The sequence below is a fragment of the Petaurus breviceps genome, unplaced genomic scaffold, assembly GCF_028583685.1.
Source record: "Petaurus breviceps papuanus isolate PSGF00001 unplaced genomic scaffold, PetGlider_PUasm1.0 689, whole genome shotgun sequence".
In the NCBI taxonomy this organism is placed as follows: Eukaryota; Metazoa; Chordata; class Mammalia; order Diprotodontia; family Petauridae; genus Petaurus; species Petaurus breviceps.
This window is the reverse complement of record NW_027186458.1, coordinates 8,690,530-8,707,765: the sequence shown is the minus strand read 5'-3', so window position 1 is coordinate 8,707,765 and position 17,236 is coordinate 8,690,530. Positions and strand designations below refer to the sequence as shown.

Below are 17,236 nucleotides of genomic sequence, written 5' to 3'. Positions count from 1 at the left end.
CTCTCACCGCCCCGGTTGGCCCCAGAGCGGAAGTCCCCAAGGGCAGTATTTCTGGTCTGGGTGTCCCAGCGGGGAGGGGGGGAGGGCCCCCGCAGAGCGGGCACGTGAGCTGGCGGAGCTTTCCCTCCCTCTCCCCCGGGCTCCAGGCCCTACAGGCTCGTGTCCAGCCTTGAAAGCCCTTAGTGCGTGGACGTCATCACTGGCAATACGTGACGTCATGTATGAAGGTCCTACTGTGTGCAAGGTGCACAGAAAAACCCGAAAAATCCAACGGGCCCTCAGCATCGGCTGGGCCCTAGAGCCGGCCCGCCCTGGCTGGGGACCGGTGTGACGGGAAGGAAAGCCGGCTCCAGGGGACTGCCGCGAGCCCCTCCCTCCGGAGGGGGGGGATTCGAGGGCGACGAAGCTGAGCTTGCGCTCGGGGGGGGGGGGGTGGAGCCGCGCCTGCGCTCGGGGCGCGGCCTGAGGCGCCATGGCGGCCCGAGCGGCATGGCTGCTGCTGGCCATCCCGGCCGTGCCCCTGCTCTGCCTGCAGCTCCGGAGCGCGGGCTTCAACCCGGGTAAGGCTCCCTCCCTTCTCCTCGGCTGTCCCTCCGCCTTTTGCCTCCCGGCCCTCGTGGGAACTACAGTTCCCAGCATGCCCTGCGGCCGGCTCGCGCGACAAGGCATGCTGGGAAGGGGGCGGGGCCGCTCTCTCCGCCCAGACAGCCCTGAACGCCCACGTGGCCCGCGCTGGTTCCCATTTCCCGCTCGCTGGGCGCCTGCGGTGTTTGCAGCCTTTGGTCCTGCGAAGCGCCGCTCTTTGCGCAGCTCCACCAGCCATGTATCAGGGCGCCTGCCCTTGCGCAGCCCCTGCGGCGGGGAAGCTCAGGGGGTGCTGGGCGTGGGCTCGGGTCCCGGCGGAGACCGGCCCTTCCGTTCCCGAGGGCTGAGCCTGATTTAGTGGGTGCCAGCTTCGTTCGCCGCTGGTGGAACCCTTGGGACCCCCTCCTCCCTGCTGGGTCATTGCCTTCCGAGGACGGCCGTCGTGGCTCGGGAAGGGCTCGCCCCTTTCCCTCCCTGCCCATGCCGGACTCGCAGCGGCAGCTTCTTCAGACCGGGGCCATTCTCAAGAGTCCATCTCAGGGACTCCCCGGCTGGGGCCGCAGCCTGCGCCCCCGCCCCAGGCTCTGGGGGCTGTCATGCCATTGACAGGACGCCCCCCATGGAGAGGGCCGCCGGTCAGTGGGCAGGCCAGTCCACAGGCTGTGTTCCCCGAGCGCTCCCGGCTGCGCGCTGGGCAGTGCCTGCCGACAGTCCAGAGATCTCAGCCATCCTGTTAGGGCCAAGACGCCTGTGCAGTCTTCTCCTTCGCCCTGCCCTCCCCACCCAACAGAAGCTGCCTTCTCCAAGGCTGCCAGCGGCTTCTCCGCCGCCTTTCTCTCTCATCAGGATGGAAGGACATCTTTTTGCTGCTTCTCGCTCTCCTGACTTTCGTTCTCTTGGTGACCACCCCGCGGCTCACAGCTCAGGCTCCACCCACGGTGTCCTTGACAGGTAAGCCAATGCCACGTGGATTCCGGATTCTCTTTTCCCACTATGAGCTTAGTCCCGTTTGCTGCTCCTCTGGGACTCTGGGCAGCCATTTCTCTATCTTGAGAGTCGTGTGGGGGCGGCCTCACGGCATCCCTCCCCAAGCTTCCTGCGGAGGGGCCACCGTGATTTAGGAAGGGTGGCCCCTAGAAGCTGGGAGGCCCACCATCTCCCACGGCCTGTCTTGAATCGCTGTGATGGGGCCAGTCTCATACTTCCCGCTAAGAAGGCTTCTTCAGGGTGCAGTCAAAGGGGACGAAGCCTTGGGCAAGGAAATAAAGATGGGGGGGGCACAGGTGGTGTTTCCTCACTGTTGCAGGGAAGGCAAGGAAGGCAGAAGAGGAATGGTGATTTGGGAAATAACCCACGTTTTGAGAAGGTGGTGTCTGAGGAGGAAATTTGGGCTTGTGGACCTTGGCCTAACATGCAGGGATGTCTGAGCCAGGGTCGGGGAGGATGTGTTGGCTGGTGTCTGGCCAGTCTCATCACACAGGCTTTAAACCAAAAAGGAGAGGAGGGTGAAGGAGAAGACGGCTCAGCCAGGTGTGGGAGGGAGTCATTAGGGTGAAGGAAGTCTAGGGAGTCAGCAAGCAATGATTAGGCAACTGCTGTGTGCATAGTGCCGGGGACGTGAAGCATAGCAACACCCAGACTGTCCTTACCGGGCCTGCCTTCCTCTGTCCAAAGTCCAGGGCAGCAGCCCAGGATTGTAGGGGAAGGAGGGGCTGCTGCTCAGGACCCAGAGAACATGAAGAAACAGGACAGATTTCAACACCGCAAGTACTGCCCGCTGTGTGGACAGAGTCAGGAAGTGGGGGAGGCCAGGAAGCCAGGCACAGGCCTAATTTGGAGAAGCACTGTGTGGTCATGAAGAGAAACTTCAGTTATCCACATCTTTGCTGGAACTCAGTCTCTCCCAGTCTCAGTATCTCCCTCTCTCTCTCTGTGTCTCTCTGTCTCGGCCCCCTCTCTCCTTCTCCCATTCTCCCCTCTCTCTTCCCTCCCCCTCTCCTCTCCCCCCTCTCTCTATCTCTGTCTCTCCCTCCCTCCCTCTCCCTCTCTCTTTTCTCTCTCCCTCCCCCTCTGTCTCTCTGTCTCTTTCCTCTCTTTCCACCTCTCCTCCCCACTGTGTCTCTCCTCTCTGTCTCTTCTCTCTCACCCTCTCTCCTCCCCTCGCTGCCTCTCTCTGTCTCTCTCTGTCTGTCTCTCCCCCTCCCCCTCCCTGGCCACTCCCTGATGTTGGAGCGGGAGGAAGGAGTAGCCAGTCCTTTCTCCAGCTGGTGGTAGAGGAAAGCTGGGCATAGTCTGCCATGGCCTTAGATTTTCATATTGAAGATATCAGAGGGTTTGTTTAGAGGGATAGGATCCTGTGGACTAAAATTCTGTGGGAGAAAGTCAGCCCCAGGGGGGTGGGGACCACATTCGTTCACGTTAGGTATTTTTAACAGCTCTTTTTTTGTAGCAAAGAACAGAGAAGGAGCCTGTGGGTGGGGGGATGACTGAGCCAATGTGTGCCTTTGTTTGGTTTGATTCTCCTTACTGGTTCCAAGGAGGGGCCTGTGCTGGGGGCGTTCAGAAAGGGCCCCAGTGTCCAGGCAGGTCGGCGCTGCTGTGACACTCAGCATGCCCTCAGTAGCAGTGCACTTCACCAAGACCATTGAATCTGAACTTCACTACAGCCCTGGGAGGGAGGGGCTGTGCTGATCCCCATCTTACAGATGAGGAAACTGAGGCAGACAGAGACCAAGTGACTTTCCCAGGTCACTCTGCTTGTAAATATCTGCTCTTTCATATTCCAAGCCCTGCCCGCTATGAATGGCACCACCTGGCCACCAGTCTTGGTTAAAAACCTCTCTTTCTTTGTTTATATCTCAGAGTGTTCCTGCCGGTTCACAAGAAGAATCAGTAGCCAGACCACCCCCAAATGCTGGTTCATTTACTGCCTTTCTAAGCAGATGCATAATCAGCTTAGATTTTAAAAGGAGATAGAAGAACAGAGGTGCCGAGGCAGGGGGAGCGTAGGGGCCTTTCAGCTCCGCTGGCAGAGAGAAGGCCCAGTGTGGGGGCGTGGGCACCAGGGAGGCTTCATGAGCTCAGGCCTCGTTTCCCTTGGGTTTTCTCGGCCAAGGAGGATGAGCTTGGGTTAGATGCTCGAGGTAAGAGAGGAGATAGTCAGCCCACGGCTGGCCTGGGTGAATTCCAGCCCCCCACTCAGGAATGCCATCCCTCGCACCTGAACGCAGAGGCAGAGGGAATGGTGGCACCACTGACCATGACATTGAAGAGAGGCCATTACCGTGGAGAAGGGACACTGTACCAGTTTTTTAAAAAGGGAGCAAAGTCTGAAAACATGGGCCCCTGAGTTAGCCGCGATTGATGGAAAATCGGAAAGCTCTGATTTGGTAGTTAGCTGTCACTTTGGGAAGTCACTGAGACTTCGTCAAGACCATGTGTTCTCGACTCCTCATCTCTGACCTGCCAAGGCCCTGCTTGCCAGGGATGCCATGGCTGACATGTCTGGTTTATTTATTTGAATGTACTTCATTTTGCATTCAGACCCAATATGATGGTCCTTTCCATGTAAATAAAACAGAAAAGGGGCTTGCACATGAGGGCCGTGATCTCCATCGGCATAGCCTGTTCTCACATCTGTCCTCACTTCGGTCCATCCCTTTCAGAGCTCTCTTGCCTTCCCGGGCCTCTGCCATCCTTCTGCCAAGCATTCTTGGGTGAAGAATCTCATTCTGTTCTGGTGGGAGAGTTGGGCATGTGGACCAGATAACGATGGGCTAGCTGATGGATAGATTCAGGCTGGTGCCGGAGTGGTGGCAGGTCTCCACCAGAGGGCCCTGGGGCCCGATCCTGGCTTCAGCGTTTTCATCTGTGTGCAGATGGCAGATAACCCCAAGCCAGGAAGGATCGCTCACCCACCGGGCAGCCGAGTCTCCAAAGGGGGGGGCCATCGTCCCTCCTCATTCCTTAGTTCTGTTCTGTCCTACTGCTTGGCCAGTGAAGACTCGAACCCAGGCCCGTGGACTCCAGGTCCAAGGGAATTCCCACTGCGCCACAGCAGTCACAGCAGCGTGCTCTGAGCCCGAGGAGTGGCATCAAGCCATTCCATTGCAGCTAGCCAGCAGGAGCCTGACACTGGCCTCAGGGCCCTGCAGAGGTGTGCCAAGCGCGCCCAGCGCTCAGAAACCAGACAGGCTACTTCTGCTGCCAGGAAGAGGTGATTGAGATGTCTCCTAGCTGCAGGAGGCTGTCGGCACCCAGCGGGGACCCAGCGTTCGTGGGCAGCCTTCCTTGTGCCCTGCTGTGTAGATGGAACGTTCTGTGTTTATTTGGCATGCAGGTTCAGCATGAAAGTAGAGAAATTTAAAGAAATGAAATCAGAGGAAACTCCTCCCACCCGCACCCTGCTTGGTGAGGGGACGGCCTGCCAGTGCGCTCAGGTCCTGGCTGGCTTCCTGAGGCAGGCATCGGATTTCTCCAGCCCCCCATCACACTTGTGCAGAAGCCCTATCAAGCCTAGGTGCTCCCCTTCCCTGAGCGGTCATGGTCTCCCTGGCCCACTCAGGGGTGGAGCCAGAGAAATAAAGAAAGTGCTTGGCTGCCTCTCCCTCGGCCAGCTGGAAATAGGGACAGATTAGAACTTGGGCCTCATCTCTTCTTCAGCCTTTATCTCCCTCCCACTAGCCGACTGTGGCCCCTCTCCTGCCCCGTTGTGGCTTTAGAGCTGTCGGTCTGGAGACTCAGGAGTGAGGGGAATGAGCACTAGGGTGCCAGACCCCACGGCCTATTGTCCTGCCAGGAGGGAAGGCCCCTGGGGAAACCAGACTGGTATGGGAAAGCCTTGAGAGGAGCAGATGGCGGGCTGCAGGGGGGCCAAGCCAGGCGGGCCCCATGGCCCTTAGTCACTGCAGGGGTGCATGACCACATTCCCCTCCTGGCCCCTAGGCTTTCTGGTCTTCTCGCTTTTTTGTTTGGTTACCCTGGAAATCTTAAAATTTATGCCTAAAAAGGTCCTTGACCAGTTTAAAATCAATGTTCTTGATAGTTTGGGGTCATGGCCACTTGGGCAGCCTGGATGATGCCCTGAAACCTTCTTAGAAGAATGCTTTTAAATGCACAAAATAAAATTCATTGGATCCCAAAGGAAACCAGTTATATTGAAATACAGTCGATCAGCAGGTATTAAGCACCCACCAGATGTGGACAGGACAAATTGGAGTGGTCACCAGAGAGAAGGCCGTGGCACTCTGGGGGCCCAGGGCAAGCACCCTCCCTGCAAAATGCGGGACTCCAGCTGAGCCTTGAAGGAAGCCAGGAAGCACTCTGCAGGCTGGCCTCTGGCCCTTTGAGCAGGGGGTTCTACGTTGCCCCAAGAGGGGCCGGGCATGGTTTGTTCTTGGATTCAGAGGCCGGAGAGATAGTGTGGGAGGGCATGGGTCTCAGGCAGTCGTCGTCAGGGGTGAGGAGATGGCACCAGGGGAGACACTGGGGCAGAGGGAAGACCGCTGTCCTTCCTGGGGATTCTTTGTCTCCTGACGGTCTCCCTCCTTGTACCCCCCAGAAACAGGCCATCTCTGCTCTACAGTCCAGCCTTCTCCATGTCCTCATCTGCTCTTGGAGCCCCAGTCATGCCTTCTCTGCCCCTCGATCTATGGATCCCACACAGGCAGCCCCCGTGAGCTCCCTGGGCCCTCATCTCTGGCTGCCAGGGATGGATGTCCTGCCCCTGCCCACCCTGTCTGTGTAGTCAGAGCGCTGCCCTGCTCTCTGGGGCCATGTCTGCGTCCCCTCCTCCAGGCAGGCCTCCAGTGTCCTCGGGGGAGTCTCCCTGCCTTGTTTCTCATGTCCAGCTCTCTTCTCATGGCCTTTATTTACCTGCCTTGTCACTTCCCACCCGGAGTAGAGACACACCATCCTCACTAGTCCCATGTCTCTCTCCGTGCCCAGTCTAGTGCCCTGCTGCCAGGCTCATCTTCCTCACCCATTGCTTTCTTCTTAGCTGCCCCCTCCTCAGGAAAGGAGCCCGGATGTGTCCATTCTGACTGCCTCCAACAGGGAGGGCAGTGTCAGGGCGAGGGACATGTCTGGAGACCCAGGCCTGGTCACCCCTGGGACTGTTCTCGTGGGATCTTGGCTGGGTCTATGCTCATCACTCCAAAATGGTGACTGTAACAGTTGTCCGGCCTGCCCCCTCCAAGCTCCTGACCAGGAGCTTCATTAAGACACAGACCGCTGTGCAGACACATAAAGCTGCTCCTGAGCGTTCTCTGGGTGCCTGCCCAGGCTGAACGCTGGAGAGGCAGCCCTGACCCTTGGGCCAACATCCTACAGGGCTGCTAGGTGGGCAGAAGGGGCAGGTCCAGCAGGGGGAGGGGGAAGGTCACCGAGGGGCTGCAGCCCCAGGAGTCCTGGGGCTGCCCAGCTTCGCCCTTTACTGGTGATGTGACCTTGGACACGTTCTCTCTCCTCTGCTGGTCCCTGTTCTGTAATGTGAGGGGGCTACACTAGGCATCTGGGAGGTTTTTCCCAGCCCAGTCCCTGAATGAGGGCTTGGAGGAGGAGGCTGCTCCATGGGGATCCCAGGCCAGGCCTCTCCATTTACTTTTATGGTTGGGGCATTCTGGCAGTTTCCTCCAGCCCCATCCTAGGGAAGGCCCCATCTCTACAGTGCCGTCTTACAGAAGGGCAAGGTGGCTCGAGGTCACTAGCCTTGGGGTCGGAAAGGCCTGGGCTCAGCTCCTGCCTCAGACCCTGATTCTCTCTAGGCCTCAGTTTCCCCATCTGTAAAAGAGACCTCTAGGGTCTCTGCCAGTTCTCGAGTTGGGGTCCAGAGACCCATGGAAAATGACATCCCAGGGCTGGCCCCACCCCCTGCCAGCTTCCTCCCACGTACAGCCAGTCAATGAGCATGTCTCAATGATAAGAATGGTGGAGGAGAAAAGGTAAAGCTTAAGTGAATGTTGAAAACTAAAAATAAACCCCCCCAAAATGGTGCATATTTCTAGAGCGCTTTGAGGTTTGCAAAATCTTACAAATATCATCTCCCTTGACCCTCACAACCACCCTGGGAGGGAGGGGCTGTTATGGTCCCTGTTTTACAGATGAGACTCGGGCAGAGAGAACTGAGGTGACTTGTCCAGGGTCCCACAGCTAGTGTGTGAGACAGGATTTGAACTCGGGTCTCACTGCCTTCAGGCCCAGGATCCCAGAGTTTCCGGTGTCCGTTGGGGCAGAGAAGCCTCACTCCTACACCCGGTTGGCTGCACTGCCTGAGAAGGAATTGGGAGGCTGGCAGGCTCCTGCACTTTTCAGAGGTGCATTTCTGGCCAGGTGACCAGGAAATACAGACGCTCTCCTGTGTTTTGTTGTCTTAGTAAGTGAAGATGAGAACAGAAGAAAGCAGAAACGGGCGAGAGAAGAGCAGCAGGAGACCCTGACCAACAAGGTGAGCTCCAAAGGCCGCTGGGATGCAGGCAGGGTTGACACTTTGGGGGACACTGCAGGCTCGGGTTGGCGCCTTCAACTGGGAGCACGAGTACATGAGCTGCCCCTGGGACTCCCTGCCTGCAAGCCCTGGGGTGGCCAGGAGGTGACAGTGGGCCCTGGGCCAGGTGGCCAGGGGCGTGACAGTGGGCCCTGGGGCCATGGTGGCCAGGCAGGTGATAGTGGGCCCTGGGGCCATGGTGGTCAGGCAGGTGAAAGTGGGCCCTGGGCCATGGTGGTCAGGAAGGTGATAATGGGCCCTGGGCCAGGAGCATGTGGGCTCTTCAACAAAGGCAGCCCTAGTTCAGCCCCTCTCCAGACTGTCTCTGAGGACAATGGCTCAGCATTGGCTTTACCCAGAGCAGCTGAAGGGGACTCCGTGTTTTGGACACTCACTGAACTTGTTTCTTTGGGGAATACGGTTTTCATTTTAAAAGAGAAGAGAAAATGGGCTAAAGTCAGTCTGATGGCCCTCCCTGGCCTCCCACCTATTCTGAGTGGCCTCTAGGGTGGAAGCTCCTGCTTACACACAGCCTTCACTCCCTTCCTGGCCTCCAGACTTCAGAGCCAGCCCCTGCATCCCCACCCCTGCCTTCCGGCTCCCTTTTGGGTGCCGTGTTCCCACACTAGAATATAACGGGCATGAGGCCAGGATGGGCCTTCCCGCTGCTCTGTGTGTCTCCCCATCCTGTCGCACTGGGCCTTTTCCATTGTAAGGGCCTCACACCTGCTGGTACGCTTCTTCCTTAACAATCTGGGGCCTGCGCATTGACTTCCCAGACTCTGCTTTGTCCTTGGCCCACATGGAGGCCGATGTTTCAAAAATTAACAAAACGACGTTTCTAATGAACTCAAGGGATATATGTCTACCTATCTCACTCCCTGTAATCGTGAGTAAACTGGAAGACAGCGGTCATCTTGCTGTCCCTGGACCCCCATTAAGGTCTCTAGTCTGGCCGAAGGCCTGCCCTGAGGCTCACGCACTAAGCAGAGCATTCCAGCAGGGGTCAGCACAGAAGTCAAATTAAGAGAGGCAGGAGAAGTTAGTGGTGGAGAATGAAGAACAGGGGAGGGGGCTGGAGTGTGCAGGAAGCCCTTGCTCTGTCAGCATGAGGAAGGAGGGGGGGAGACCCCATGGAGGGCCTGCGGACCCAGGGTCACCAGGCCAGATTCACTACCGTCATTGCTTTTTGGCTTTTTGGCTATTATTATGCCCATTTCATTTTTCATTCTTTTCCTCACTAAATAGTGTTTTCTTTTTTCCAACGACATGCAAAGATAGTTTTCAGTACTCACTTTTATGAGATACTGAGTTCCATATATTTTTCTCCCTTCGCTCCCCCCACCCCAAGATGACATGCAGTCTGATGTACATGTGCAATCATATTAAACACATTTCCACATCTGTCACATCATTGTTTCTTATGAGCAGAGCAGTGCATACCTGAAAAATGTCTTGAAGCCTCGCCAGGAAATGAAACTGAGGAAACAGGAGGAACGTTTCTATCAAATGATGGGTGAAACCTGGAAATCACTCGATGGCTACAAGCTTGGGGTGAGAGAATCCCTGCACACTCACATTCTGCTGTTCCTTGGTTGGTGGCCTGGTCAGGGAGTGTTTTCATCCCTGGTGCCTAAAGAGTTCGTCTCTTTACTCCTGCCTTGTGAATGTCCCTGCATTCTTTCCTCTTTCTGAATTTTTAAAGTCTATTCAGTAGTCTTTCTTTTTAGAAGACGATTTAAGCCATTTACATTCAAAGTTACAATAGTAAATTTGGCTTATCATGGTTTGTTAAATTGTATTCCTTTAAAACAAAACACAGTCTTTATTTCTCTAGTGCTAATTCTGCTCAGAGAATTTTAGCGTTGGAAGGGACCTCAGTGGCTCTCATCCGGCCCAAATCTGAAAAAAAGACCCCCATGAGCACATGTGACAGGCGGTCACTCATGCCCTGAAGCCTTGCAGAGAGAAGGAAGCTGTGCTAGCCAGCCCCCCCCCCCCCACTCCTGTGCAGCTCCTGTGGGAGCTTCTTCTGTGACCTCTGCCCTCGGGGCTAAGCCGAACAAGTCTGATCTTGATGCCCTTCAAATACTGTCATTTTGTCTTCCCCTCCCTTTCTTTAAAAAAAAAAATTTTTTTTTCAATTAACAGTTAGCTTTCTCTCCAGGGCAGCTAGGTGGTGCAGTGAATAGAGCACTGGCCCTGGAGTCAGGAGGACCTGAGTTCAAATCCAACCTCAGATATTTAACGCGCACTAGCTGTGTGACCTTGGGCAAGTCACTTAACCCCAACTGCCCTGCCTTCCCCCCCTCCAAAAAATTAAATGAGCTTCCTCTCCCCCTCAGCTCCCCACTCCCCACTGAGAAAGAAAAACAAATTCCCTGTAACAGATTTGCAGAATCAAGCAAAACAAATCCCTCCTTCGCCCGGTCAGTCTTCCTCCTGCACCCTGGTGCATTGCCTCCTGCAGTCAGTCACTGCCAGGCATTCAGGTGTTTTAAGCACAGTGCCAAGCCCGAAGGATACAAAGAGGCAAGGGACAATCCTGCCCTCAAGAAACTTGACCTCGTCTCTCTGGAGTCTCTCAGATGCTCTCTCCTCCCTCTACCGTGTTCCTCTGGTCTCCTGGCAGTTCTCGCGTCAGTAAGACCAGTAGTCTTGTGTCCATCTGCTGTGGCTCCGATCCCAGGATCCCAGCAGCCAGGCCGGTCAGTAAGACTCCAGCCTGAGCCCCTTTGTTCCCTCGCACCAGTCCGCGTTTCCCTGCCGCTCCAGTGGGAGCTCGGCCCTGGGTGTCCTTCCTCGCCCTCCTGTAACCGCCACCAGCCCTGCCTTGGTTCTTTTTTTCTTTCTTTTCTCATCCTGCTCCTCGCTTCCCTTTTGTCTCCCTTTGGGCTCCTAAGGAGGTAGATGGGGCTGAGGAGGCCGTGGAACTGCACGGCAAAGATGCCTCTGAGGCCACATTTGAACCCGGGCCGTTCTGGGGGCCATCTGCTCCTCAGCTGTTCCTCCAGATAACAGCTCCTTCACCCCTCCAGCTGAATTCAATGCCTCCCCATTAATCACCTTTAAATCAAGTTTGCTTAGGATATCTGGGCACAAATCCGTGTCCCCAGCTGACCATCTTTTGTGCAGGAATGGGAACATTTGCCCCCTTCCCCTTCCCTCCTGCAGGGACTGAGGTGGTTCCGGAGACACAGGCCCACTTGGTGCCCCCTCTGCCCTCCAGCTCCTGAGAAGTCCTTTCAGCACCCATTTCCCAGGGGGGTTCTGTGCACTGATGATAAGATCAGGGGTCTGAGGTCATCTTGTCCAGTCCCCTCATTCTACAGATGAGGTCAGGCAGTCTGGCCAGCTAGCTCTGTTCCAAGTGCTGGGGATGCAGATACCAGGAGAAAGGATAGTCCCTGTCCTCAGGGAGCTTACATGCCCTGGCACAAGAAGACGTAGAAAAGAAAAGGGAAAAGGTCAGGTGCAAAGATGAATTTCAGAGTCCTGGGAGAGGACTAAGTGAGGGGCAGTCTGGTGTCCTTGTCAGGGCTGGGGTTTGAACCCACGTCCTCTGAGTCGGATCCTTTGGGGGTGAGGTGGAAGCATGTGTAAGGTCTTCTCTCTTCCCAAATCAGCTTTGGCATTCAGGCCTAGGCCCTGGCCGAGGAAGGCCAGAGGATGTGAGACTGGGGATGGGGGCCGGGCCCACGTTTGTGGGTAAGATCATCTCTGCTGCCACGGCTGTTCTGTGTGAATCTTGTTCTCCCTTTACCCAGTGACCGTTGTCTTCTTTCGGGAGAGAAAAGGTGGTAGAAAGAACACTTGGGGGATTCAGGGAGTGAGTGGAAGAAGGCCTTTCCCTTCCTTTCAGCCTGTCAGCACATTACAAAGGCATCGGGGCATTAAGGAAGGACTGGCGAAGGCCAAGGGGCCCCCCCTGGGCACAAGGGGTTTCCTCATCCGGGGTACAGGTGGTTCTGCAGGGCAGTTTCAGGTCTGTTCTTGCTCCAGCTCCTTCCAAGGAGGCCTGTGTGGGTCAGGTTAGCAGACGAGTCCAGAACCCGAGAGTGACAAGCTGGAATTCTCCCCCTGGCACCTGGAGATCAGTCCCTCCAGTCAGGCTGCCTGGGAGCACGCAGATCAGTTCCTTGATTGCTAAGTAAAAATGACTGTCAGAATTTCAGATTCCTTTGGCCCGGCTGCAGACATAAGCTGGCAAAGCTCTGCCTGCCGAGCCTTCTGTAATCCTTCAGTCTCGGATTCAGTTTACTCTGAGGTCACAGCCTAGTAGGCAGAAACGCAAGGCTGCCTTCACCAGATGAGCTGGTGCCAAGTGTCTGGAACCCAGACCCACCATCCCAGCATCCTCGTCTAGACTGGCTGAGGAGCCCTTGGGTCTCCCAGTAGGAGCAGGGAGCAGGCGATCTGGCCCCCTTGGTCTGCCACAGCCAGCTGGCAGAAGATTCAGGCAGAGCCGGCACCCTGGCTGTTCCTCCCCGCTCATGGGGCTTCACCCAGGAATCACTCGGTAAAGAAGGATGGAAGCCTTCAATGAGGCAGCTGCCAGAGGGGAAGACGGGGGCTTCTACTTAATGGAATCATGCCTGTGCTTTCTGCTCAGCCCCCGGGTGGTCAGCAGTTCTTGCTTTTAAGTGACCCATGGGCTGAGCAGCCAGAGGTGAACTGGGGAAGGCCTTGAGAGACTTCTGTTTGGAGGTGACAAAGTCTGACTTGGGCTCTGAAGTGCAGGGTGGGTGGCTGCTGCACCCCCCTCTGGGTTGTCTCCCTACCAGGGTGGCCTTGGAGAGCCATGAGTGAGCCCCAGCATCTCCGGCCTCCTGCAGAGCTGGGCAGGGCAGGGCTGGGCTGGGCTGGGCTGGGCTGGGCTGAGCTGAGCTGAGCTGAGCTGAGCTGGAAGGGAGCCCAGACTTTCAGCCCGAGGCCTCCCTCTCCTCTCTCTCAAAGAGCTGCCTCCTTTACATTCTATATTGGAGCTCCTTGGATGGGATGGTTGAGTGAAAGAAAAGTGCTAAGTGCTTATGGAGGGCTCTCAGAGCTGGGGACGCTGGGAGAAAAGGAGGGGAGAGCTCCTGTGGAAGGGAGAACTCTCCATTATTCTGTCTCCCTGACCAGGGCCACGAAGAACCAAGACTGGGCAATGAAAACAGGGCCCCCGGTGACTCCCCAAACAAAGAAGCCTCCAAGAGACGGCAGCTGCCTGAGTGCGTGGGCCCTGTTCCTGCATCTCCTGAGAAGCCCAGAGCCAAGAAGGTAGCGTCCCTGTGGCTGCTGCAGGAGTGGAAAGCATCGAGCCTGTCCTTTGCCAGGCTTAGCAGAAACCTGAATGGAAATGCCCATGGGAGCCTCCTAGGGGAGAGGCCTGGGGCAGCCCTGAGACTGCCCTCCGGGGCTGGCACTGGCATATGGACGCTGGGAAGGGCCTGGCAAGGAACCCCAGTGAGGATGGTCTTCAGGCACCCAAGCCTGGGGGACGGCCATCAGGTCTCCTCCTGGGACCCTCTTCACTGCAGGGGCTGCTGGTCAGGGCAGGATCCCAGGGAGGCAGGGAGGAAGCCTCGGGCTTGGACAGAGATGGGAGAGTCCAGCCAAGGAGCTGAGCTGAAGGAAGGCACCGTGGCCATGGCACACAGCTCCTTGTGGCAGGCAGGATGGCTCCACGGCCTGGCAGGGAGGCTGTGGGAGCTGGGTGGCCATTCAAACTGACTTATTAGAATCTTGCAGATTCAGCCGGCCCCACACACTGAGAGGGGCCCCGTCAGGGCCCACCACCCCCCCGGGAGCGGGTGCTTAGCACTGACAAGGCTTTGGTCCAGCTGTCCAGCTGTGTGTGGACCTGCTCCAGCATCCCAGGCCCTTGGAGGCCGGTCTCTCTCCCAGTTCTCAGTGGCCTAGGCACGCTGGTCCTTCCCCCCGCTGGCAGGGGATGCTCAGCTTCCCACCTCCTTGCCCTTCCTGGTTTGTGCCTGGGCCCTCACCCCACAGAAGGTCCCATCATTTCCTGAGAGATCTCTCCCTCTGCCATCCATCAAAGATTAGAAAAGAAAGTAGGAAAGGCAGCCATTGGGCCAGACCAGCATAGACGCGCAGTGTCTGGGCCCGGGCCGGCCTCTCGGGCCCACAGTTCATTCCTGTGCCCTCTGTGGACGTGGCTGGTGGGCACGTCTCCCACCTCCCATGACCTTGAGGCTGGCACGCCCATCTACCACCCACATGCTGGAGAAAGCCTACTTAACCCAAGGTTAGGCTGGCCCAAAGCTGTTGGTATTCAGTCCTGCCCAACTGGCTGTAGCACACCAGTGCTGGCCTGGCCTTTACGTGGCAGACACACTGGAGGGGTTTGCCATGTCCTTCTCCAGTTCATTTTACAGATGACTTTTCCAGGGTCACACAGTTCATATCTGAGGCCTGACCCCAGGCCCGGCATCACATGGGTGCGGGATTCCTTCATTCCCCTGTTATAGGTGGCCCAAAGCAGCTTTTCCCACCACCCGCTGTACTGATGGGCGGCCGCTCCTGCCTCTGCGGCCTTGGTGCCCCAGCCAGAGGGCTCTCCCAGTGAACATCACCCTTTCTTCTTCCCCAGGTCCTTGTTTTACCTGAAGAGCCTCCTGAGATGGCTGAGGAAGTAAGCTTTTGGTCTCCTCTGCAGCGGGCATACGCCCTGGGCCTCAGCAGGGCGCATGTGCTGGGGGGCGCCTGACATGTGCACACTCAGATGGGAGCTGCCACGTGGGTGACCGCGGCACGTGTGAAGTGTTTACTGTGTGCCTAGCCCTGTGCTTGCGGCACCAGGGAGGCCAGGAGGCTGAGCTCCCAGGAGCCCCCCAAAGGGGGAGCGACAGCACAGACAGGAGGGCCCCCTGCCCCTTCCTGGAGGGGCGGCAGCTGTTTGGGCCCCACATTTCCAGTGTCTGAGGCCAGACGTGTCCTGTTGCCGGTGCCCGCCCCCTCACCATCCTGCCTCCCGTTTGCACCGTCCACGTTGGGACGCGAGCTTCCTGAGAACAAGGGCTGGTTCTCTGTTGCCCTTTGGCACATACTGAGTGCCTTCCCAGGGCCTAGCACACAGTGGGTGCTTCATAAATGCTTCCTGGAGCCCTCCAGTCTAAGAGCAGGAGAGAAGAAGCGTGAGCCAGGCGTGGACCTTGAGAGAAGGGCAGTGGAGGGCGGGTTTGCCTAGAACGGCCCTCAGCAGAGGCCAGTGGCTGAGCCGTGGGAGCAGAGGAAGGTGCACGTGGCCCTGGGAAGGATGGAGGGGGCTCTGTGTGCGGGGGGCAGCCAGGAGGAGGTGAGGCCCGAGAGGAGGGGGTTGTGAAGGAGGGCCCCCCACATCCTGCTTATACACGGCAGCTCTGCGCTGGCCAAAGGCCAGCCTCCATAGCATTTGGCAGAGAACAGCCGGGTGCAGGAGGGACAGGGGCGAGAAGAGGCTGTCCCCTGCCCTCAGGGAGCTTATACCCTCCATGCTCCAAGGTCGGCTGCACAGAGAATTGTGCACACCCCCCTGGGGTGTGCACCCCCGGCCACTTGGGGGATTGGGAAGGGCCGAGGCAGAGGTGAGGAGCTGGTGGGGATGGAGGAAAGCATTGGTGAAGGCCCGCTCGGTGACCCTGTTCTGCCTGGCCAGGTGGTTGCGGTCGCTCTCCGCTGTCCCAATGGACGAGTGCTTAGACGGAGGTTTTACAAGACGTGCAGCTCACAGGTGAGGACACGGCCTGTAGACACCTGGCTGGCCCCGTACACTGCTTCCACCTAGCACTGCCCCCAGCCCGGGACCCCCTACCGCCCCCCAACCTCTAGGGGAACAAGCATTATTATGATTTATATTTTAAAGACAAGGAAAATGAGTCACAGAAGTGGCTTGTATGTGGTTCCTGCTAGTCACTTGGAGAGGGGATGGGATCATTACTACTGCCTTGCTTGTTGGTGGGAGGGTGGGGTCTCTCCATCATTGCTGGGCCTTGAAGACTACCCAGAACCCAGCTGGCCCTCAGGGTGGCCCCTGTCCTCCCCCACGTCCCTCATGGGGGGCCAGGCTTCGTTTTTAACTCGTCCTCAAGGGGTTTTCATGGCCATCCAGCAGCATCAGGTCCATTGGTCAGTCCAAGAATAAAAACCCCTCCAATTCTTTGTTCTCAGCTGGTACGGTGGTTTACGGGACGGGTTCACAGGCAGAAAGACTTGGGTTTTAGCCCTTCCTCTTGCTCCTCTGTGAAACGAGGGGATGGGACAATGTCCTGTGGGCAGTTGGTCTGGTGAAGCAGCCCAAGGACCCTGCTCAGATTTATGGTGGTCAATGCAGACAGCAAAATGCTGAGGATTACAAAGAAAATCCTTGTATGGGAATTGTTACTGAAATACTGGAAAAAGTCTCCAGCCAGACTCTGCTGGCTTCTGGCTGCTGCCACCTGTGATCTCTGGCATTTCCCTCTGGGGAAGCCCCCGGGGTTCTCTGAAAGGCATCACGGTGGGACAATGGCCAAGAATTCCCGGTGGTCATGGGTCGGTCTGTCTGTCTCGTAGGCACTGCTGGACTGGATGGTGAAGGTGGGCTATCACAGGTCCCGTTACACCCTCTCCACTTCCTACCCCAGAAGACCTCTGGAAGTGGGAGACGACCAGACCCTGGAGGACGCTGGCCTCACTAGGGACACGGTGCTGAACGTGGAGGAGATAGAGCCCTCCCCCTCGCTGTGAAGCGGGGGGGCTTGTGCACAGGCAGGCCCACTCAGTGGTAAAGAGGCCTTCTGCAGGCACACACATGGGCCAAGGCTATGTCCTTGGTAACAAATAAATAAAAGAACTCATGAGTCACTGCTGCCTGTCGTCATTCAGGGGACAGGCCCAGGCCCTCCCAGAAACAGGGGATCCCTTGCTTCGCGAGACTGGAAGAGTAGTCAGTCTGTGTTGAGCCTGAAGGGAGAGGCCCAGACCTGGGATCTTCAGCCAGTGACAACTTGGTGTCTCCATGGGACCTACCTCATCATCCTCATCAGCAAGCACAGGCCAAAACCTGTGCTCCCTGTGGGGAACACCAGGCCTCCAGAGGCTCAGGCTAAATGGGGAAGGCCCTACACAGAGCTCTGTGCAAGATGACTTAGGGAGTGTGAAGGCAGGGACTGTGCTGGTCTCCTGCAGACTCCGGGGCTTGGGCCG

General features: G+C 57.2%; 1 protein-coding gene across 3 annotated transcripts; it reads left to right on the top strand.

Moving 5' to 3' along the window:
• Positions 1-409: 409 nt before the first annotated feature.
• Positions 410-16,894, top strand: UBXN8 (UBX domain protein 8). Of its 3 annotated transcripts, XM_069104941.1 has the most exons (8): positions 410-560; positions 1,432-1,536; positions 7,959-8,029; positions 9,500-9,622; positions 13,193-13,330; positions 14,664-14,705; positions 15,708-15,782; positions 16,604-16,894. In XM_069104941.1, exons 1-8 carry the CDS (start codon positions 473-475, stop codon positions 16,775-16,777), a joined length of 816 nt encoding a protein of 271 aa, XP_068961042.1. In that variant the 5' UTR covers positions 410-472; the 3' UTR covers positions 16,778-16,894. The 3 variants fall into 3 exon arrangements, with proteins under 3 accessions (XP_068961042.1, XP_068961044.1, XP_068961043.1); XM_069104943.1 differs by lacking the exon at positions 13,193-13,330; XM_069104942.1 differs by lacking the exon at positions 1,432-1,536 and having other exon boundaries at positions 418-560.
• Positions 16,895-17,236: the final 342 nt, after the last annotated feature.

Bases quoted from the DNA above. Each gene is read 5' to 3' on its own strand.
- UBXN8 (XM_069104941.1), top strand. From the start codon at position 473: ATGGCGGCCCGAGCGGCATGGCTGCTGCTGGCCATCCCGGCCGTGCCC. The intron at 9,623-13,192 runs GTGAGAGAATCC...CTCCCTGACCAG, and splicing joins TCGATGGCTACAAGCTTGGG to GGCCACGAAGAACCAAGACT. The intron at 13,331-14,663 runs GTAGCGTCCCTG...CTTCTTCCCCAG, and splicing joins AGAAGCCCAGAGCCAAGAAG to GTCCTTGTTTTACCTGAAGA.